Source organism: Mastomys coucha, unplaced genomic scaffold, assembly GCF_008632895.1.
Source record: "Mastomys coucha isolate ucsf_1 unplaced genomic scaffold, UCSF_Mcou_1 pScaffold14, whole genome shotgun sequence".
In the NCBI taxonomy this organism is placed as follows: Eukaryota; Metazoa; Chordata; class Mammalia; order Rodentia; family Muridae; genus Mastomys; species Mastomys coucha.
In genome coordinates this window covers 45,274,431-45,299,235 of record NW_022196896.1, presented here as the reverse complement: position 1 = coordinate 45,299,235, position 24,805 = coordinate 45,274,431, and the positions used below count along the sequence as shown (strand labels likewise).

General features: G+C 39.9%; 1 protein-coding gene across 7 annotated transcripts in view; it reads left to right on the top strand.

Annotated features, from left to right (window-relative positions):
• Positions 1–24,805, top strand: part of Stau2 (staufen double-stranded RNA binding protein 2) — a 292,032-nt gene that overhangs the window by 151,223 nt on the left and 116,004 nt on the right. For all 7 annotated transcript variants that reach the window (XM_031366940.1, XM_031366937.1, XM_031366939.1 and 4 more), the window contains one exon: positions 14,049–14,356. In XM_031366940.1, the coding sequence (XP_031222800.1) occupies positions 14,049–14,356 (308 nt within the window). The remainder of the gene's footprint in view (positions 1–14,048; positions 14,357–24,805) is intronic.

The window sequence follows — 24,805 nt, the reverse complement described above, 5'->3', positions numbered from 1 at the left end:
TTGAAGACCAAAGGCAGCCAACCTAGTCAGACACAGCCCCACTCCAGTTGTTCCCACTTGAAGACCAAGCTGCACATCTGCTATAATTGTGTGAGGGGCTGATGTCCACCCTCCTACATGATCTTTGGTTGGTGGTTCAGTCTGGGAGGCCCCATGTGCCCAGATTAGTTTACTCTATAGGTCTTCTTGTAGTGTTCTTATAACATTCTTCTAGCTTCCTCAATCCTTCCCTCCACTCTTACACAAGACTCACTGAGCTCTGCCTAATGTTTGGCTGGGGGTCTCTGCATCTGTTTCTGTCAGTTGCTGGATGAAGCCTCTCAGAAAACAGTTTTGCTAGGCTCCTGTCTGCAAGGATAGTAGAGCATCATTAATAGTGTCAGGGGTTGGCTCTCTCCCATGAGGTGGGTCTCAAATTGGGCCAGTTATTGGTTGACTGTTCCCTTAATTTCTGCTCTGTCGTTATCCCTATGCATCTTGTAGACAGATCATATTTTGGGTGGAAAGTTTTGTGGGTGGGCTGGGGTCCCTATCCCTCTACTAGAATAGAAGTCCAGCCTGGCTACAGGAAATGGCCACATCAGTGTGCATATGCCCCACTGCTAAGAGTTTTAGGCTCCTAGAAGCCTTCCCCATTCTGGGTCTCCAGATAGTCCCAGAGATGCCTTCCTACCAATTTCTGTTCTACCAGCCACTCCCCCCAAACTATGCCTTACCCCGACCCAGTTCCCCTTCCCATCCCCTCTCCTGCCCAGTTTCCTCCCTAAGTGAGATTCAGATATCTTCCCTTAGGCCCTCCTTGTTACTTAATATCTTGGGTTTGTGGATTGGTAACATGGATATCCTCTACTTTATGGTTAATATCCACTTATAAGTGAGTACATACTATTCGCCTGGTTTTTGTGTGTGGTTTTTAAAGGTCTGCTTACCTCGTTCAGGATAATGTTTTCTAGTTCCATCCATTTGCCTAACTATGAAGACAGCTGAGCAAGTGTTTTAGTGGTGTGGTTAGGGTTAGGGTTAGAGTTAGGGTTATTTTGATGTTGGTGGTGGTACTGTGTGTGTGTGTGTGTGTGTGTGTGTGTGTGTCTGTGTGTGTGTGTGTGTCTGTGTGTGTGTCTCTGTCTGTGTGTGTGCGCACGCATTCGTGTGCATGCGCATTCATGTGCACTTCTCTTCTTTTGTTCATGCTGGTATGGGATTATTTATATCCTGTGTTTTCTTGGGTATAGTTAGTTTCCTTAGGTTGAAGTTCTTCTTCTAGTTATCTTCTGTAGGGTTGGATTTGTGGATAGATATTGTTTAAATTTGGTTTTGTCATAGAATATCTTGTTTTCTCCACTACGGTGATTGAAAGTTTTGATGGGTATAGTACTCTTGGCTGACATCTGTGGTCTCTTAAAGTCTGCAAGACATCTTCCCAGGCCATTCTGGCATTTAGAGTCTCTGTTGAGAAGTCAGGTATAAATCAGACAGGTCTGCCTTTATATATTACTTGGACTTTTTCCCTTGCAGCTTTTAATATTTTTCCTCAAGACTCTGCTATACCACTCCTGAGCATATGCCCAGTGAAATCCACCCCTTTCACATTAGCGTGTTTATTGAGGTTGTTTTTCTTCAGGTCTTGTTTAGATAGCCACATTGCTGAGGTATCATGAGTAAAGTTTGTCATTCTAGAAGACACAGTCTCACAGTAGATTTACTAGTCCCCTGGGTTTTGAAGTCTTTAAGTTTCTTGTTCTGCAATGGTCTTTAAGCCTTAGATGCAGGAATTGTGCTGTAGAAATATTCTCTGGGTCTGGTCATTTTGTGATCAGTTGTTCTCTGTGTTTTGAACAATTGTGCTTTTCTGTAATAGTCTCCATATGTTACAGAGAAGGTTCATCAATTAGAGGTAAGTATTATATGTACCTGTTGGGTATAAGGATATGTTTTAGAATGAAGTTAGGGATTAGGGTCTAGTAAAGTAGTAGTAGGTTCTCCTCTAAGATCCATGACCTCATTAGCCCCAGGCAGTTGTATTTGTTTCCAGTACCGGGCATGATTTCCCTCATATTGAATGATCCTTAAGTCCAAAAGAGAGCTGTTGGTTACCACCAAAGTATGTGTACCACTTGTGCACCCTCAAGGCTATTTTGTCATTCTGATTGGTCATTCTTGTGATCCATAGGGTCACAGCTGGGTAGGACTATTAGTGGCTTCCCGTCCTTGGAGTCTTGTATGGCACCTTCTGACCCTATGAATGTTAGTCCTCAAGGACAAGACTTTCAGGTCAGATTTAACTTGGATCATCCAAGTCCTATTTCCAAAATGCATAATGTCTTCAACTTCTTGGGGGCAACCAAGACCAACAGCAATAACCTATGATATTTTGAGAAAATCTTGGACTTCCCTGACCAACAACTAAACATGGAACTTTTCATGCCTAGTACTGCAGTTTCTGTTAGGCCGTGGCTCTCTTAGTGGGGATCATTGTCTGCCCAAATGACATAACTATATACATATACACACATACACACATACATGTTATATATAATTTTATTAAGTAAATAAAAATCTTCTGGCTTTTCAAACATCCTTAAGTGATCATTTTTCCTCTCCTCCCATCTTCCTCTATTTCTCCCTCTTCTTCTGATTGACCTCCCTCCTCCCTAATTAAAGCCCTCTGCCATTTTTCCCATTTCCCTCCTCATATCACATTGGGTCCATTAGTGAGGAAATGAGATTTCTGGGCTGTATGTGCTACCGTGACAGTCTAGTAATGGGGTGGCTGGGAATGACTAGGTCAGTCGCATATGCACTATAGCTGGAGTGACAGTCTCATCCTGTGAGCTGGCACAGATCTGATGGAGTAACAGTCTCTCTCGTCCTGTGAGCTGGCACAGATCTGATGGAGTGACAGTCTCGTCCTGTGAGCTGGCACAGATCTGCTCTTTCCTCTACTCACCTTGTTGCTCTTTTTACAGTTTTTTTTTTTTTTTAAGTTTTCCATTTGGATGTTGTAGTCTGTATATCTGTCAGTCTGCCTGTCTATCTCTGCTTCTCTTCTGCTCTCTGCCTACCTCTCTCCTCCTCCTTTCTCTTTCCCTCAGGGAGCCTTGAGACTAAATGGCTTCCTTCCACCTCTGCCCACCAGCCTGCCTACCCTTTTCCTCCTTTCTTCAGACCTTTTTATTTGCTGAGGCTCTCTGTTTTTCACTTCTGTGCATTTGCATTTGCTCATTGAAGCATTTTATCATGGCTGTTTTAAATTTTTTGTTAGATTATTTTTTAAATCTCTCTCACATTGTTGGCTTCTTTGGTTTTACTTTTCACTCAACTTACTACTTTCATGCTATTCTTTTGACTATTTTTTAAAAATCTAGCTAAATTTGTACTATAAATCCTAACCTTGTTCAGTGTTGTAGTTAACCTTTCTATTGCTGTGAAGAGACACCACAGCCAAGGCATCTTACAGAAGTAAGAGTTTATTGGGGCCTGAAGTTTCTGAGGCGGAGATCGGGACCAACATGACAGGGAGCATGGCAGCAGCTGGCAGGCAGGCTCTGGAGCAGTAACTAAGAGCTCACATTTGATTTGCAAACATGAGGCAAAGAAAGAGAAACCTAATTGGCAGTAGCAAGAGCTCAAACCTCTTCTAACAAGGCCACACCTTTAACCCTTCTCAAACAGCTGTACCAGTTCAAAAATGAGTGGGAGGGGGAGCCACCCCACCAGGTAATCTTGAATGAGTTTGCCTAATATAGGAAAATGATAAGCCCTGCCTCATAGTAATTGTGAGAGTTAAGTCATGCTAGTGAAATTCTAGAACAGTACCAGTATTGTGCTGTAAGAATCTGACGAGCCTTAGCTACCGGGGACCCTTTGAATGAACCACTTGGAGCCAGGGATCAATGCAAAAGCAAGAGGAATTTATTGTTCCAGTGCACCTGTACCTGAAGGAGAGGCAGCAACCTATGTCTTCCAGTGAGCATGTTTTTATACAGTTTCCAGGGGTGGAATAGAGCATCAGCAGCTAGGCACAATATGATTGGCTGAACAGTGTGACTTTTAAACTGATTGATCTCTGCAGGTGGCCAATGGTCCCCCCCTCCCTTCCAGACGGGAGGGGTATCTACATGCTCTATAACCTCTCTCTTCCCGGGGTTGGGGGGGTGGGGAGTGCCTGGTGGAATTTTCCAAAGGTCCTGAGCTGACCTCTTCAGTACCAGCAGCATAGCTGTATACTGTGGTCACATTCTGAAAGCCCCATAATGGGAGTAAACAAAAGACAAGTGGGAGAATGGGCTCATGACCATTTTATATTACGGTTGAATATAATGGAGTGTAACAAGCCCCAGCAAGGAAATGTGATGCTTAGTGGAACTCCACAAACAAAACTGAGTTTAGTGAAGTAGCAGACCTAGGGTAGTTACATGACAAAAAGCTTATCCAAAACAGTGATGAGAAGTTGAATACTGTTCAGACTGTTCAGAGACAATGACTGTTTAAAATGGCTGGACTTTGTTTTGGCAGAAGTGTGTTTAGTTTATCCTAGTGGAAATAAAATGGTTTTCTGAGAAAAACTAAATGACATGTTAAAGATCCTTAAATGTTCATATCTTAATTTGTTATTTGATCATTTTTTAGGTCATTATATTATTGAAAAGCAACTTAATTTTACAACATAAAAAAACTGAATTTTGACTAATCCTTTTTTTTTTTTTTTTTTTTTTTTTTTTTTTTTTTTTTTTGGTGTTTTTGAGACAGGGTTTCTCTGTTATAGCCCTGGCTGTCCTGGAACTCACTCTGTAGACCAGGCTGGCCTTGAACTCAGAAATCCACCTGCCTCTGCCTCCCAAGTGCTGGGATTAAAGGCGTGCGCCACCACCACCCGGCTTGACTGATCTTTATAGTTACCAATGTTGAAGTTGAAAACCACTCAAAACTGACCACCAATTATATAAATTCACATGTCTGTGGTTACCCTTCTAGACAGACTCTAGAACGGAATCTTCATTATTCACAGATAAAACTCAGCCACAACTTTACTGTGTAGTAGGAGACCCCAGCTCTATCCAAGCATTCACACTGAGATGTTGCTGCAGGGAATGGGGGCATCAGTATTGCTGTATCACATTCCTTTTGTAGAGCTGCCTTATAAGTAACAAAAGCCAGGGCCGCACACATACAATCTCAGTGGTCAGTAGGCAAAGGTGGGAGGTTCGCCACCCTTTGGGGCCAGCCAAGGATATGGGGAGGGGTCCTATCTAAAATAAAAATTAAAGAATCTTCAGTCAAGGAACTCCATCAGCCCAGTGGCATGGGTTCCTTCTGGTCTGTCAGGGCTGGTGCCCTGAGCAGGTCTTGGGTGCAAATTCCACACAACACTCAACTCCCAGGCGCTCTAACACGCCCAGGATCAGAGGATCAGAAGTGAGGAGGACACAACATCTGTCCCAACACCGGGAGTAACTGGGACCAGCAGGACCCAGGAACACAGGACCTCTGCCAGCCCACTGACATGGGTTCCTTCCAGTCTGTGTGGACTGGTGCTCTGAGCAGACCTTGGGCACAAATTTTGCAGCCAGTCCCACAACACCTAAAGGAAGCTCCATTCCCAGGCACTCTAACACGCCCAGGATCACAGGATCCTAGAATTACAGGATCACAGAGACTTTAAGGAGTTCTGACACAACCAGGATCACAGATAGGACAGGCTCCAGTCAGATTTAGCCAGAGCAGGTAGCACTAGAGACAACCAGATGGCTGGAGGCCAGCATAAGAACAAAAGCAACACAAACCAAGGTTACTTGGCATCATCAGAATTCAATTCTCCTACCATAGCAAGTTCTGGACACCCATCACAACAGAAAAGCAAGATTCAGATCTAAAATCACTTCTCATGGTGATGATAGAGGACATTAAAAAGGACATAAATAACTCCCTCAAAGAAATACAGGAAAAGCACAGGTAAACAGCTAGAAGCTCTTAAAGAGGAAACACAAAAAATCCCTTAAAGAACTGCAGGAAAACACAATCAAACAGGAGAAGGAAATGAATAAAACCATCCAGAATCTAAAAATGGAAATAGAAACAATAAAGAAATCAGAAAGAGAGACAATCCTGGAGTTAGAAAACCTAGGGAAGAGATCAGAAGTCATAGATACAAGCATCACCAACAGAATACAAGAGATAGAAGAGAGAATCTCAGGGGCAGAAGATACCATAGAAAACATTGAAATAACAGTCAAAGAAAATGCCAGAAGCAAAAAGATCCTAACCCAAAACATCCAGGAAATCCAGGACACAATGAGAAGACCAAACCTAAGGATAATAGTATAGAAGAAAGTGAAGATTCCCAACTTAAAGGGCTAGTGAATACCTTCAACAAAATTATAGAAGAAAACTACCCTAACCTAAAGAAAGAGATGTCCAGGAACATATAAGAAGCCTACAGAACTCCAAATAGACTGGACCAGAGAAGAAATTCCTCCTGTCACATAATAATCAAAACCACCAAATGCACTAAACAAAGAAAGAATTTTAAAAGCAGTAAGGAAAAAAGGTCAAATAACATATAAAGGCAGGCCTATCACAATTACACCAGACTTCTCACCAGAGACTATGAAAGCTAGAAGATCCTGGGCAGATGTCATACAGACCCTACAAGAACACAAATGTCAGCCCAGACTACTATACCCAGCAAAACTCTCAATTACCATGGATGGAGAAAACAAGATATTCCATGACAAAACCAAATTCGCACAATATCTTTTCACAAATCCAGCCCTAGAAAGGATAATAGATGGAAAATACCAACATAAAGAGCAAAACTACACTCTAGAAGAAGCAAGAAAGTAATCTTTCAACAAACTCACACAAACCTAATTCCACTTCTTACAACAAAAATAACAGGAAGAAAACAATTAGTTTTTCTTAATATCTTAATATGAAAATTAAGATTACCAACATATCCTTATCGATTGAAATCCAAAAAATATAAGGAATTAGAAATTTGTTGGCTGTCATCCAGTGGTCTCTTTAACTTGGTAATTAGAGAAATAGGTCCAATATTGTACAATCCATATTCACTCTCTGCTTGTTTGTACATACAGTGTCTTGCTGGGTTCCACATAATGGTCTTGAAGTCAGGCTCCTCCTATCTCAGCCTCTCTATTAGGAGGATTGTTTATTTGATGTTTTTACACTATACTATGGTTTTCGGAACAGCTTACAGGTTTCAAAAGTTTATGCAGCCAAAAGAAATGTAAACAATTAACCTGGAGGTGACTTGTAAGAAAACAACAAAGAGTGAGACTGAATGCTTTGCTTGATGTTGGTAACTATTTTAATCAAATTTGAAGAAGATGACTTTATAACTTACTCTTTCTCTGAGATGAATGCTTTTCCAAATTATCACAGCTAACTAACCAAATTCTTACCCTCACCTAATGTCTGTGCCACCCTCCAAGCAGAACCATTGTTCATTGAAACAGTTGTTTAATGACTTCATGGATAGACCATCTTAATACACACACCATTTCTTAAATGAATGTAACCTGTTCTCTGTGGGCTGAGAATGAAGTCACTCACTCAAGTCAAATAGCTTTGACCATAGCAGGAAGTCTGTATTCAAAAATTGTGCCTACAATTCATTCCTTGGCCCAGCAGAACTGTCAACTCTCAGCTTAGCTACGATGAAGGTAACATTGAAGTACAGCCTTATTACAATAAACTCCAATGTCCAAAAATTGTTCTTATTTTGGGCTTGTACCACAGTAAGAGCCAAGACTTTAAGCTCTACTAAAAACAAAACAAAGAAACAAAAAGACTTTATCTATTTATGTTTATTTAAAAAATACTAGTAGTGATGTATTATTTTAAAATACACAGTTAATATGTTTGGAGTTATTTCAAATTTATATTGAGACAAATGTATGTATTTTCACTATTGCCATAGACAAGCATCTACATAAGATTGTTTAATTGATTGTTGTACATCAAACAACTTCTATAATACTCATTTTTATTGTTATAATATTTTATAAATTTTAAGAATATGACAAAATAAAAAAAGAAAGGTGTGGCAGGTATTGAAGGGGGTCTCTGGGAGGAGTTGGGGTACAAAAGGGAACAAGAATGTGATGTAATCCTATTTACTTAAAATATGTTTTTAAATGTTAACAAATTCAGATAAATTGAAATCATGTATCTTTTCTCATCACAATGCAATAAAACTTAAATCAATTTTAAAAAAGATCCTCAGTCTGATGTAATATTAACTTTCTTGATTCCTTTCCCTCTTCTTTGAATGTTTTTATTAGTTCTTTGAGAATTTGTACAATATATATTGATTGTTGTTCATCCCTCCTTTGATTCCTCCAAGATCCACTCCCTCATTTCCTGCTTTCCCTGTTTCTTGATTTTCTGAATTGAGTATATAATTTATAGTTATAGAATTTAAGTTATTTAAATAAGAGTTATAAATAGTGTATATGTAGATATAGTAAACAAGATGTAGGAATAATAACATTTCACTTGTCAAGTTGGAAAACATGTTCATAACTTTAACTGAAGTATAGTAAACTGTATGTGACTTGTACACTTTGATCCCTTTTGACATGTTTATAAACCTGTGAAGTGAGTACTTCTACACTCCATCCCCCAAAATTTCCTCTTGGCCCTTTTTAATGTGCCACTCTTGCCTGCTTCATTCTGAGGCAATGACTGACCTGTTCTCTGTCACTATTAATAAATGGCAACATTCTTCCAACATAATATCCAGTATCAGAATAGGAAATAAGACACTTTCAAGTATTTCTGTAGGAATGTGAAATTAGTACAATTTTTCCGGCACTTTAGTAATGAAAAAAAAAAACTTAAATGTATGTCCTTTCAGTTAGAATTCTTCTTGCACTTAAGAAAACGAATATTCATGTGAACAAGGATTAAATTATGAGGATATTCCTGGCTATTTTTAAAGTTGTCAAAATTAGAAACGAATTCAGTGTGCAGCAATGTAGGATTTTGTTTTCTCTTTTTGTTTCTAATGTGGTACTCAAGATCAAAGTTAGACTTTGGATATACTAGAAAGAACTCTACCACTAAACTGTTTCCTTAACCCTAATCCTGGAACTACATTATAAAAGCAACTTATATAACCAAAATACCATGCTTTTAAAATTAGTAGAAAAGTGTTATTTTGTAAACACAGAATTCATGTAATAGTTTTGGATTTTCACTTCTGTTGAAGTTCTAACAAGTAAAAATATGTAGATGAAAAGAACTAAAACATCTTTTTTTTTTGTAATTTGTTTAATATTTTTTTTTTACCTAATTCTATAAGGACAAGGTTATAATTCTTTTTTTAATTTTTTTTAAAGATTTATTTATTGATTGATTGATTGTATATGAATATACTGTAGCTGTCTTCAGGCACACCAGAAGAGGGCATCAGATCTCATTACAGATGGTTGTGAGCCACCATGTGGTTGCTGGGAATTGAACTCAGGACCTCTGGAAGAACAGTCAGTGCTTTTAACCACTGAGCCATCTCTCCAGCCCTAATTCTTTTTTTTTTTCTTAAAGACTTCTTTCTTTCTTTCTTTCTTTCTTTCTTTCTTTCTTTCTTTCTTTCTTTCTTTTTTTTAGATATTTTCTTTATTTACATGTAAATTTCTCCATTCCCAGTTTCCCCTCCAAAAAACAAAGAAACAAACAAAAACAACAAAAACAAACCCCTGTTGCCTCCCCCTTCCCCATGCCTGCCACCCTGCCCTCTAGGGTCCCCAGTGAAGGAGTTAGAGAAAGGACCAATGTAGCTGAGGGGTTTGCAGCCCCTTAGGACGAACAACAATATGAACTAACTAGTACCCTCAGAGCTCCCTGGGTCTCAACCACCAACCAAAGACTGCACATGGAGGGGTCTGATTGTTCAGGCAGCATGTGTATAGTAGAGGATTGCAAATTTGATCATCAATAGGAGGAGAGGACCTCGGCCCTGTGAAGGTTCTGTGCCCCAGTGTAGGGGAATGCCAGGAACTAAAACATCTTTAAAGCAACAGATTTGCTTTTTCTTGACCATGGAGATTTCTACAGTATGTTTTTTTCTTCACAAATTTTAAATAAAAATTTCTCTGGAATTAAAAAATATTAACACTTATTAATGTATAGCACATGAAAAGAAACACAAATATATAAAAGAACACTATAAAATTGAATATATATGTGTGTATGTATATTTATATATATACACACACATGCATACATACATTATATATTATTTTAAGCAGGTTTAATTCTGTGAAAGCAAAAAACTTTGTTTTGCTTTTTGGATTATGATACAGAACCTTTACCTTTTTCTTTTCAGCTCCCACAATTCCTTGCATCCTAGTGGTGAGAAGCTGGTTAGGAATTCCTGGAGGGTTTTTGCAGCATAAACTCTGCAGGCCTCCCATGTACATGTTATCCACTGCCTTAGTTCTCTCCCCCTTTTACTCTCATTTCATTCCTTTTACTCACTGCTGTATCTCCCTCCTAGACATAGTGAGACACATACACATGTATGATTTGTTTTCCTTTTCCTCCCGTAACATGCTGCCCATGACTTCAGTCAGGTCAGGCAGTATTATCAGCACAGTGTTCAGAACTTCAATTAGAATTGAAGTTGGGAGCAGTGAGGGAGTAGAGGAAAGTGTGTGGGGGGGGAGGGAGAGGGAGAGGGAGAGAGAGAGAGACAGAGAGAGAGAGAGAGAGAGAGAGAGAGAGAGAGAGAGAGGAGAGGAGAGAAAAAGTGTGTTGGTATATGGTTCCTTGCCCTCATGGATCCTTGGCTGAAATGGTCCATGGGCAAAAGGAGTAGAAATGACAAATAGGGGCATGGGGGAGTAGTTGTTCAGAAACCTTATGAGTATGTATGGTGAATAACCATAAGGGGTGATTCAAGGCTTATAAAGTTTTGGGAAACTGAAGGTAGGAACATCCAGGATGGGCAAAGGTCATTGACTGAGGGCTTAGGGTACCAAAATGCCTCTTTAGCATAAGGAAGCATTTCAGCATCTCAGGTGGGGTCTTATCAGGAGAAAGGAAACTGATTCTGTAATTTCACTAAGGCTGTGTGACACTCCTCAGGTGATAGGGGTAGGATGGGGCTTTGACTTCCCTAGACAAGATTAGAGAAGGAGAAGCCCTGCTAATGAAGGGGTTCTCCATATTGCACCAAGCTCAGAGGCTGTCCAGTCATGGTGGACTTTGACCTTAATTAGCAGAGTTTTCCCACATTGGTATCAGACTGGACCATCCGAAAGTGTGTCTGCAGCATAGGCTTTTCACAAAGAATTTGGCAGGCAAGAATAGAGTGATATTGAGTCAGACAGCCTTCCTGTGTCATCTGAAGGAGTTTATATACTGTACTGTAAGTGATGGGGAACCATGCAAGGTAGAAGCAAGAGAGTGATCTATCCTTGTGAAAATGGGAGATTATGAAGGTATAGACCTTTTTATCTCCAAACACTACAACATTTCAGTATTACACAGGTGTATTCTTCTGACGAAAAGTCTAGAGACTAGTCAGTGAGGCTCCTGAACCCCAGGCAAGCGTGAGAACAGCCATGCAGCCCTAGCTATACTAAGAGTGGTAGGAAAAAAATTAAATATATTTGTGCTATATTTCAATGACATTATTCTTACAGACTAGGTGGCTCTCCTACCAGCTCCCAGATTCTCCCTAAGAAGGGAAAGAGATACATCATGTGCCCACTACCTCAGCTATTCTGAGGTCCACCCAGATGATTGAGTTCTGTTTAGCCTATCTGAGAATACTAATAGATGTGTCATATTCAGCTACCCAGGGCCATTAAGAAGACAGAAAGGTGATGGTTGTAATAGCCATTTCTAGCCTAACAGAGCTAACAGCTAAAAAGCTTTAGTGTCTGGAGAGATGGCTAGTGGCTTAAAGCATTTAATATTTCTATGGAAGACCTGAGTTAGATTCCCAGCACCAACATCACATGGCTCACAAGTGCAGTTCTAGGGATCCAACACCCTCTTCTGGCCTCCTTCCACACACACACACACACACACACACACACACACACACACACCTACAAACAAACAATTTAAAGTGGGAGTAAAAGGAGTTCACAATTCAAGATGACCATGAACACTCCCGACCTGGACGTCTGAAAGCCACAGGGGTGCCAAGGGTAAAGTAGCAAAGGACTCTGCAGAGTCCAGAGCATCTCCAGAACAACTTTTCAAAGGCAGGCCTTATGGGAAGATGTTTTTAAAAGAAGGTCAAGGTGAAATTAGAAGGAAAGATGGTGGAGCAGAGCTGCATGTGTGGGGAAGGATGGGGAAACAGAGATAGGGAGGCCACAGGAGGGGGAGCAGTATAGAGCACAGCTGTAACACACACCAAGTCCTCAGCCCTGAGGTGTTGAGGCCAGTGTCCCTAGCCTGGAACTGCTGATATTGTAGTCCTCACTGCTCACCCTGCTTTGTCATGCAGTGAGGGGAGCTGGCTGAGGAGTTGCCTGTGGGCTGCAAGTATTATAATGGTCATCTATGGTGAGCAGGCGGGGTAGCTGTCACCAAGGGCAGAGAAATGTGAAGCAGCCTGGAGTTCTCGAGGATCCAGCCTCTCCACCCCAAATGCCCTGCCCAGCCACAGATGACCCTGATTCTGGGCAACTACAGAATATCCCAGATGAGTGATAGTCTAATATTTATGCTGCTTCAGAAACCAGAAACCTTGAACCAGACCATGACTCATTGTGATAAGTGTTTACATACAGAGCTGTCTAGGCAAAAAATATACTGTGTCACACACTGCAGTCTGCAGTACCACTTCAATGAATAAATGTGCAGTGAAGAGGTGGGAAAAATGGCAGAACAGAGAGAGGTGGGACTAGAGATGCGGTGACAGGTGTGGGAGCATGACAGCTGTGGATTGGGGAACATGCCATTGCTGTGTAGGGATGGCAGGGTAGTATGCAGCAGCCTGACGCTTTTGCAGACTCAGCCCCGACATGGGCTGTCCAGCTGCTTTATCGTCCTGGCTCTGAGCAACAACAGCATGTTCAAGATGGAGAATGATTCATTTTCTGGATTGGGCATCCTCAAAAGACTTTTATAGTCTGTGCTGCCACCTGAGGCCATGTCCATGTCCATATTACCATTGAAGGCTGTCAAGGACCAGCCTTGGCTTAGAGAGAGGGTCTTGAGAAAGAGGTTTGGGAGCTGCAAAAGAGTCAATCATGAGTACAAGCTGACACCTCTGTAGTCTGCTCGAGATAACCCTCCAGATAGCTGTGTAGATAACTCTTGGCTTTGTAGTCTGCTAGAGACAGCTCTCTGCTTCCTTCACAGCTGATGGCTTCTGGTGGGGCTTGGGGTGGGGAAGGACTCAGTTATCTTTAAGGAAATGGCCACTGGGAGTTAGACCATGCTCCAGTGAGTGACACAAACTGTACTTGTTGTGGCCTTTTTTTTCTTTTTCTTTTTTTTTTTAATTAGGGCAAAAGGGTGGGTGGGTGAACCTAGAAGGAATGGAAAGTGTATGTTATCAGTGTGCATTGTGTTGAATTCACAAATAATCAATAAAAATATTCTGTTGGAGAAAAAAATAAAAGTACAGTCTTGAAAAAAATAAACAAAAACTTCAGTGTCCAGAGTTGTCTATGGTATGGCCCTTGGAGAGGAAAGCACAACTAGGCCACTGGATATTAGGGTCTTTGTCTCTGAAGATGGTATTCAGACTGATGCTTTTGTCTTCTGTGCCTCAATTGATGCATATTAGGGATGTTGCCTCTATTATATGAGATACAAAATAGGAGTGAAGATGCTGTACATTCCCAGCCTCCTCCACATGGGACGTTTACACTAGTGTCAGCCTCTGGATGTCGAGGGAGCTGCACTCCCTCCATGGGCATCAGGAAGAGGCTCAATGAAGTTTCTTGTTTCCTTCCCACTACAGCAAAGGAAGGCAGTGACTCCATAATGCTATAATGTGTTTCTGTATTAAGTACTTTAAGTACATTAACAATGTACTTTTATTTTATTCATAGCTCCAAAAGGAATTCTTCATCTCTCTCCTGATGTTTATCAAGAGATGGAAGCCAGCCGACACAGAGTGACCTCTGGCACAACTCTAGGCTACTTATCACCCAAAGATATGAACCAACCTTCAAGCTCTTTCTTCAGTGTGTCTCCCTCCTCAGCTAGTTCAGCCACAGTTGCCAGGGAACTCCTTATGAATGGAACATCTCCTGTTGCTGAAGCCATAGGTTTAAAAGGAAGTTCTCCTACTCCCCCTTGTTCTTCAGTACAGCCTTCAAAACAACTGGAATATTTAGCAAGGATTCAAGGCTTTCAGGTATGATTTTAAAGAAAAAACAAAAAGAGAAAGTAAAACTCATTAGCCTCAAATCCTTCATTTCTGTCCATCAGAAGGCTCATTCTTGCCTGCTAATGTGGCCTCCATGCCATTAACATTATAAGTTATTTAGAAACACAAAAGACAGAAAAAAAGAGAGTCATAGCTCGTGCCTTGTTTTCTGTCACTTCTGTCCAGGAACTCTGTTGCTGCCTGACTTTCTGCCATATTGATATTCATTTGTACTCTCTCTCTCTCCTTCCCTCCCTCCCTCTTCCTTGTCAGTCCTATCTCCCTTCCTCTTTTTCTCTCCCCTCCCGCTCTCCCCCCATGTCTCCATCCTTGCCTGCCTCCCGGGTCCAGTTGGTCTTGATTGGCATATCCATCTTCTCACTTTGTTTTGCACAAACAAGATTCTCCCAGGAGACATTTGGTGTTAGTGTTTACATCACTTCCCCTTTTTACAGCCACAGTTGAGTCTTTCTGCTGCTGATTTGATCTTAGAGCAGTTTTGAATTTCCCATCCTGCAGTTAGTAATGACACAGGTACATTTATAAGATTCAGCACCTTTGAAGTCTGTTACCTTAGGGGGCATTAAACATGGCACTGAGCAGTAACGGAGCACTTTCTGGTTGTTGGAGGTCTAATGAGTGTCTTGTACTGGATCATGTGCTGAGCTGGGGTGGAGAAGCATCTACCTCCACTGATACAGCCGCTGTCTCACATGATCTCGGCACACAGCTGAGTAGTGTGTATAGATTTGGGAATGAAGCTTCTCTCCTATTATCCTTGTTCCTTTGTGGGGAAACGCCCCATGAAACCAACAGTCTTTTGTGTTCATGAGAGATGTTAAAGGAATTGTTAGTTGTGGGAAGGGAAGTTCATGTGTGCCGACTCCCACATGCCTGAAGGCATGTACTGAAATGTAACTACCAACAGGATGAGACGGCAGCGTGCGTATGCACAGGACGCTCTGACTCCTCACATTTCATTGCTTCACCTTCCATCTTAATTTTCCTTCTTAAGACCAAACTCTGTAATTTCTTGTAGAAATGTTCTAGATCTGTATTGTGTAGAAGATATCATGTATTATAAACGTTTTACATTGTCAGTTATACAGTGAGAAAGAAGATGTTGTGTTGGCAGTATTTTGCATGTTTGGTTTGGTTTTTTTACTTCACAGACCCCTTCTGATTCTTTCAATTCTATTGCCAGGTAGTTGCTAGTGTTTTTAATCAGACTATTAATATAAAGTTGAAGAAGCTGATACCAATTATTGATTCTGTCATCTGAAATTTAAATGCTTAATTTCAAGTTATAATTTTAGAATTTGTTATTTACGTTAAGAATTACAATAAATCACTGTTTAAACAAAAGACTTTGATTCAATAGTGAAAGCACTAGACTAATAATCTGCATAGAATAAATTAAAATAAATTGTGATGAAAAGAAACCCACTGCTCATTTATAAATGTCTGCAAGCGATGGTTTGGCTCTGTGCACACAGTACATGTTGCACTCTGGCTTTCGGCTGAGCTTTGAAGTTTCTGAGTTCCTTATCCATTAGTCCTCAGCCATGACAGCAGCCATCATCTTATCCTATCTTCACTTTAGCTGAAGTATAGTCTATACCCCTATTGCCGGGCTCACTGCTTCCACCTGTCTCAAGAGCTTGCTCTGAGGTAATATACTCTCACTCATGGACAAGGTAAACATCTCCAGATCTGTGACTGTGGTTGTTACACATTACTGTGCTGCTTCACTGGAGTGAGCTGGTGCTGCTGGGAGATGCTGCTCCTGGATTACAGCCTGAAGCCGCAAGGCAAACAGTTCCTGGAGAGTGGCCTCTGGCCTGTCATATGTGGAAATATCATCATGTCACCCTAGAAGCTTCTTTGTGATAAGAGTTTTAAAGTATATTTCTTTCTCGGTAATATTCTCAGGTAGGAAAACATACAGATTTTTTTGTTTCTTACATAATTTAATTAGACTGTTGCTAGAAATTATAAGACCAGTTTGTTAGAAATTATATGCACTTCTGTTACTTTTATTTCTGGAATTTGAAAATAATAAATTCATTTTCTTTGTTTGTAGGTCAGTAGCTTTTCATCTCATTCTACATTGAACAGTTGTCATTCCTACTGAATGTGTAGACTCTGCTTAGGCCTGCCGCTGCCCATTGTGATATGATTTAAGCCTAACTAAGCTACCATATGTGTTAGCTCTGTTGTATTGCTAAATGAAGGCAGATGAGTCTGTGGGAAAAGAAGTTGCTTTAACGTAATTTTATTTTCATTTCCCAGTCTTTAATTGAAATTTACAAATGACAAAAAGGTAATTTGCTCAGGCACGTGTAGGTATTAAGTTTACCTTCTTCTGTATAAACCTATTATGAAATAAAATTATTACACGGTGAGTGCTCTTAACAAAACTGATTTCACAAAGCAGAGTGTGATTGACACCCACTTCTAATCATCCTTTCATTCTCAGGAATTCCCATGGAAGGGTTTTACATTTTATTTTGGTATATGTGTGTGAGAGTGTATATGTGTGTGTGTATGTATATGTGTGTGAGAGAGTATATGTGTGTGTATGTATATGTGTGTATATGTATATGTGTGTATGTATATGTGTATGTATGTGCATGTGTGTGTGCACATGTGTGTGAGAGCATATGTATGTGTGTGTGTGAGTGTGTGTGCGTGTGTGTGTTTGTGCCGATGTTCTTGGAGGCCAAAGGTATTAATTAGCTCCCCTGGAACTGGATGACCAGTGGGTCCTGGGAACTGGACTCTGGTCCTTTAGAACAGTAATCTGTGCCATTAACTGCTGAGGCCTCTACCACCAAAAGAGGGATTTTAGAAACAATGTCTTTCAAACTCTTTCATAAATGATTTTTTTCTCTTAAGTTCTATTGAGTACATTTATCTTTTAAAACTTGAAAATTCTTGCTAATTTGACTTTTTAGAAAAGTGTTTATGTCAATAGTTTGTGAACCCCAGACATTGTCTAATATAACCAGTCTGCATTTATAACCCCTGCATATTTGAAAGAAAAAGTCAAAGCTGTAGTTAACTGATAGTGTTCCAGAATTTCCTATTGTAACCTTTGCTAGTCTTTAGTTACAAAACCACACGGTCTGTTTGGAAACTGTGGCAAAGATAGTTGGAACCCTGGGCATTTGAGCTGAAGTAGATGATTTTGTCTTATACATTGCCTTCTTCTTAAAGAATTTACCCTTACTGTGCTTTTTTGTACTAATATTACCAGTAAGTAGTAAGACTGATCAGTTGCTTGTTCAAAGGAGTCATGAGGAAAATTCAATTTGAAATGAAGATGAAACCACTTTATCAAATAACTTTCCTAGATATAATTAATCTCACTTTGATCTTCTCTGTCATGTGATCGTTGTTCACTGGATGGTATCATTGTGAGCCCTTTAGAATAAAATCTATTGTTTACATGAGTGACATAGGGAAGCACTTAGTTGGTGTTTCAGTTAAACTATTTAGTTTGTTTTCAAAAATGTGAGTTTTACATAGTAATGCCATTTCTAGCTAAAGGAGACTATGTACTTAAACAGGAAATTTTATTCAGATAAAACTCAACGTAACTATATTTCATCTGCCTGCTCTTGAAGTTAGTTGCTTTGGGTTCATTGATGGTACAGGCTTTGTCATAGGTCTACAGTGTGATAGTAATATAGATTGCATTGTGATGGAGCACAGATAGGAAGGAGAGGCTAGGCTACTCAGAATCTGCTCTCCTTCTATTCTCCACACAGGATACTTAATAATCCACTTTTTAAAATCTTCAGAGGGCATGTTTACAGTGGAGTATTTTCTTGGAGCTGGTGGTGTTTTTTAAGAATGGGATACGTAATTTTTAAATGTACATTTTTTTTTTTGCAAGTAGAATATGGAGAAAGAAGCTGTTCATCTTCTCCATATTCTCCTTGCAACATAACCTTCCTGGTGTTCCATCTGAGGTTCACATTCTTATCTAAGCTATGATGTAAGTCACAATCTAGAGTGATAAGAAAGTGGTAAGTGGTCTTGGTCTGGGGTTAGTGTATGCATCTGTGATTTCGGGTTACTCCTTAGAGGTGCTCTCTTATGCGTAACCTCAGGATTCCCAGTTACTCCCTAGAGCACCTCTTATGCGTAACCTCAGGATTCCCAGTTACTCCCTAGAACACCTCTTATGCTTAACCTCAGGATTCCCAGTTACTCCCTAGAGCACCTCTTATGCTTAACCTCAGGATTCCCAGTTACTCCCTAGAACACCTCTTATGCTTAACCTCAGGATTCCCAGTTACTCCCTAGAACACCTCTTATGCGTAACTTCAGATTCTTCCCAAAGACTCAGAATATCAGGTAAGGATTTGCTTTTCCTATAATGGCCCAAATGCTTAGGTATATTCTTTGAATGGGCAACTCAATGTATGCAACTCGACTTACTATGTCAGATATTGTTAGACTGTAGGCTGGCTAAACCTCCAGGAGTTTGTAAACATGTAACTATTTTTTCAAAAATGAATTACAGATCACCTCCATTACAGAATTCCAGATCACCTCATTTTACTGAAACATAAAAAGACTGTGCAGAAAATCCTTGTCTTTGAAGAAATCTTGGTGTTCAATTTGAAATAAAAATGAATAACGTTAGCAAGCTGTTTTTCTTAGATGTATTTAATTTCTTACTTTGGTAGGTAGCAGTTACACAGGTAAGAAACAAGCAAAGCAAACTATAGTTTGGCACTAAATTGTTCATAACTGACCTTATTCTAAAGAGCTGTGGTATATTCATTAAATGGTATCATTTGTATAAACTTTGAGAGTAAAGTATAATATACTACATTTTCCCACATAAAAACATAAAGATACGGGGCATGAACTCCACAACCAGTCCCACAACACTCAGAGGAAACTCCACTCCCAGGCGCTCTAATATACCCAGGATCGCAGGATCCCAGGAGCTTGGTCACGCCAGGATCTCAGGGTCCCAGAGATGGCCTGACTGCCAAGAGCTCTGACATACCCAGGATCTCAGGATCACAGAATCACAGGATCACAGACAGCTCAATTATGAGGATTTCTGACACAACCAGGATCACAGGAAAGTCAGGCCTCAGTCATGGAGGCACTTACCCAACTGAAGCTCCCTTCTCTGTGATAACTCCAGCCTATGTCAAGCTGGCACACAAAAACAGCCAGTACACCATCCTCTACTATACACATACTGCCAGAGCAATCAGTCCCACCATGTATAGTCCTTGGTTAGTAGTTTAGTCTCTGGGAGCTCTGAGGGTACTAGTTAGTTCATATTGTTGTTTGTCCTAAGGGGCTGCAAACCCTTCAGCTCTTTTGGTCCTTTCTCTAGCTCCTTCATTTGGGGACCCTGTACTCAGGCCATTGGATGGCTGTGAGCCTCTATGTCTGTATTAGTCAGGTACTATCAGAGCCTCTCGGGAGACAGCTATATCAGGCTGGATGGTCCTTCCTTCAGTCTCTGCTGCATAGTTAGTCTCTGCAACTCCTTCCATGGGTATTTTGTTTCTGCTTTTAAGAAGGAATGAAGTGTCCACATTTTGGTCATCCTTCTTCTTGAGTTTCTTGTGGTTTGTGGATTATACCTCCTGTATTCCGAACTTCTGGGCTAATAACCACTTATCAGAGAGTGCATACCATGAGTGTTCTTTTCTGATTGGGTTTCCTTACTCAGGATGATATTCTCCAGATCCATCCATTCCCTGAAGAATTTCATAAATTCATTGTTTTTAATAGCTGAGTAGTACTCCATTGTGTAGATGTATCACAATTTCTGTATCCACTCCTCTCTTGAGGGACATCTGGGTTGTTTCCAGTTTCTGGCTATTATAAATAAGGCTGCTATGAACATGGTGGAGCATGCGTCCTTATTACATGTTGGATCATCTTCTGGGTATATGCCCAGGAGTGGTATAGCTGGGTCCTCTGGTAGAATTATGTCCAATTTCCGTAGGAATCGCCAAACTGATTTCCAGAGTGGTTGTACCAACTTGCAATCCCACCAACAATGAAGGAGTGTTCCTCTTTCTCCACAACATCGCCAGCATCTGCTGTCATCTGAGTTTTTTTATTCTAGCCATTCTTTAAGTAAACTTATATTTAGACAATTTACAGAAATATATGATGTGTTTTTAAATACTCTCTCACTATGTCAGGTGGTATCATATAAGGGCTTTTGAATATATTTCTTAATGATTCATTTTTAATATTTCAAGCTCTTTTACTATGCTTAACTCCCAAAGAATATTTTGTATGTTTTGAAATAATTTAGTATTCAACATTAGATATAGTATCCTCAGTTATGGATAGTTAATGCTATCATATTATAATATTATCATTATATTTAATAATATTCATTAATGATACTTTTTTGGTATGAAAGGATTGAATATAAAAGGTAAACAATTTTTTATGTATTTTATTCTCAAAATACTCATTATTATTACTATGTTTGATGTATAAAATGCATTTAAATAATAAAAAATTTTAAGTAAAAACACATAAAGACACACTTAGTGTTTTAGACCTCTTAAGGCAAAGACACTCCACCATAAGTAAGTAGCTACAGTGCAGGAGGAAAATGGCTGTCGTCATGAAGTAAGGAGCTACAGTACAGGAGGGAAATGGCTGTCATCATGTATCCTTCCTAAGCAGAACCATTTGTTAGAACAGACTTCAACTCAACTTTAAGATTTTGCTATTTGGAATTATTTGAAGATCAAATATTTGAGGGAAAACTTTGTTTTTTATTTATAGTGGATTGCATTTCTTTTTGGTAGGAAGGTTAGCAGCAGTGACATGGATTATTTTACTCAATGACATTAGATTAGTTATAGTACCCACCTTATGTTGAATAATCTCACTGTTATCCTTTTTCTAACATTCAGTGCTGTCTGTATTTGTCTAAATTCTCATATAGCTTGTTCTCTCTGCACACAGGCAGCTCTTTACATGGTTGAAGGGTTGGTAGGTTGCCTGAGGGTGGGGTTTCTGTGTGTATGAGTATCTGGAGCTCATGAGAACCTCAGGCCTCGCCTCCCATCACGGGAACTCTAGGGGTTGCATTCAGGTCATCAACCATGGCTGTAGGCGCCTTTACCATCTTGCCAGCAAGAGAAAGAGAACACTGTGGAATATTGAATGTAAAAGATTCTTCAAATTCAAAAAGGCTAAAAAACCACCTACTTTGACATAGGGGATATGTGTCCTATTTAGGAGACACTGGGGTAAATAAGGGAAGGAAACTGAGATTTATGGGCTGACTTGTCATATATGATATAGGCATTGTGTATAGTATAACAGAAGGAGGTGGCACATTTGTGTTTTAGAAATCTTTTCTTATTGTTGTTCACTTTTTTTGAAACTTTGAGACATGGTCTCATGTAGCCCAAGCTGGCCTTGAATTCACTATGCAGATTGGCTCCTCGAACTCCTGATACTCTGCTGTTACATCCTGGGAGCTGGGATTATAGGCAGTGTTCCCACTCCTGGCTGGTCTTTATTTTTAAGCCACACTAGTTGCATGGTGTTTGAAGGCTGATCTCTGTAGTAGGGTTAGTGTGTGGTGTGGCCCATGGGCCTATGGACATTATTTTGCTTTAATAAGATAATGATGAATAGCTTTTTTTCTGCCCTTAACTTTGCACAACTGGTCTGAGACATCTAAAACTTCAGATTAGTTTGAGCTAGAAGGGAATTTGGATTTTATTTTAAAATAAAGTGTCATATATACATACTAAAAACTAATTTAAGGCTATATGGGTTAAATATAATATTAGTAATACAATAAATTACTTTGCTAATTATGGTTATGTTTTAAATCTTGGCATATTTTAGGCTCTAGAAAGTTCTACCTCCTGATTTTGATCACAGCAACAAAAAATTTAGGAATGATGAGATATGGCTCACTGTGTAAAGACATTTTCTGCCAATACTGACAGCCTAAGTTTAACCCTCAGGACCTACATAGTGGAAGAAGAGCCAGCTCCTGTAACTTGTCCTCTGCCCTCCACACACACACACACACACACACACATGTGCCCACACATCCATACACATATGTACACACAGACACAAATGAAATACATAAATGTAATTTAAAAATACTTAACTGTCAAACAATAAATATTGGAAAAACAACTATATATAGTACTATCCTTTTTTTTTAAGTATAAACCAAGTTTTTTAATTGGAATATTTGAGAAAACAAGAACTCCTTCTGGAAAATAATAGTAAGCTCACAGCATCTTTTGAATGCTTTAATCAGTAGTGTTGGAAAATAACTTACATATAGAAAAATCTGTTGATTTTTGTTGTACAGTCTGATTCCTCTTTTAAAGGTCTACAGCTGTGTCCCAGCTGCTTCTACTATTGTGAAAAGTGTGTTTATGCCTCTTTGCAGCAGCTCCTCCTTCCTCCCCAGCGCTACACAGCTGCAGGATCCTTTATGGTGCTGAAGGTGCCTAGTTTTGTGTAAATGGAATTCCATAGCTTTGGCTTCACTCCTACCCAGTGTAATACTCAGATTCATCCATGTCTTGTGAGTTAATACTTTATTCTCTTAAACTGTTTCTCAGTTTATGTGGTGGTGGACATTTGGGTTGTTAAAAGTTTGGCACTATTAGAGTGGAATTGCTGCCCGTGGTAAGTGCACACATACTGTCTCGGTTCCATCCCACCAGTGTGAGCTCTCCGCTGCTGCTCTGCTTACTCCCATGACTGTGCCTCTGGCATCCTGGTCTATAGTTCACTGTCCCTTAACTAATTCTGTTCTTTAAAATGTACTCTTCGAGAGGTTCCTAGTGTTCACAACTCTATGTGGTCATCCCTTTCTAACTGCCCTGAACCCCCACATACCCTACCAATCTTGTGTCCTCTTTTCTCTGTTTATTTTTAAGTATAGCCCACTAAGTCCGTGTAGTATGCTGATATATGTGTGGGTATGGGGCCATCTGTTGGAGAGCTGGCCACACCCCAGTGCTTCAGTGGTAATTTGTGAAGTGCCCATTGGTAAAAGTAACTGTACTTTTCTTATTTCTGAGTTATGATACTTCTTTGGATACTGAATGCAGTCACATTTGCATTGACATTACACAAGTGTGCCTTTTTATCTCATCTAAGAAATACTTAGCTATGAAAGTCACGAAGACTTTATTTTTATTTTTTAAAGATAAGTCTTAAATTATGTGTTTGTGTGTGTTTTGTTTCTTCCAATTCACATACAAGGCAGTATGTAGATAGCATCAGGATATTCTCTAAGAAAATGTGTCTGGAGTTGTCCTCACTTCTTTTACATGTTCCTGAATGTCATTAAATTTGATAAATGAACTATGGGTTATCTTTTGTAGATGAGTCTTTGCTTTTTGGTCTAGTAACCTGTTAGGCCTTTTGGATTAATCCATAAACTATCTTCTTCATGCTGACACAATAGGCTACCTTCCACCCAGTCTTTCATTCAGGACCTGCATCTTTTCCCATAGTCGTTTTGTGCTATGTGATAACAGTTATAAGCCAGTACTTTGGACTATGTATACCAAAATTTGGGGGGCCAGTCTCTTTTACCTCTCCTGGTGTTCAGGATTTACACCCCAAACTTCAAGTTAATCTGCTAGCCTCAGGCCCACTCATACTTGAAGATAGTAAACCTTCACTTGGGTTTCTGTCGTTTTGAGCTGTGCAGATTTGGAGAGTCACCTGTCTTAGCTATGCTCTCTAGGGCCACTCTGAACATTGAATTTAGCTGACAGCCTGGGATCTGGGTAGCTTGTATTCTGTTAAGAGGCTGCATTGCTTGTACAGCTCTGTTGCTTCTAGAATTCCTTCCATAAACATCTATCTCTTCTGCCAGCCCAGAACCCTTTTTCCTGCCACTTCCAGCTGCTAACACTTCAGTTTTACATTTAGACTATAGGAAACCACCTCAGTCACACAAATACCATAAAATAAGATCTTTTCCTGCATAAAATAAGATCTTTTCCTGCATAAAATAAGATCTTTTCCTGCCTTTCAGTTGAAGTTGAAACTGATGTGGATATTCCTGACTTTGATTATATTCCAACCTTCACATGTTTTTCAAAGCTATATCTTTTTTTTTAAGATATTTTCTTTATTTACATGTAAATTTCTCCTTTCCCAGTTTCCCCTCCAAAAAACAAACAAACAAACAAAAACAAGAACAAACCCCTGTTACCTCCCCCCTCCCCATGCCTGCCACCCCACCCTCTCCCACTTATTGGCCCTGGCATTCCCTGACACTGGGGCACAGAACCTTCACACGGCCGAGGTCCTCTCTTCCTATTAATGATTGAATTTGCAATCCTCTACTATACAAATGCTGCCAGAACAATCAGACCCACCATGTGCAGTCTTTGGTTGGTGGCTGAGACCCTGGGAGCTCTG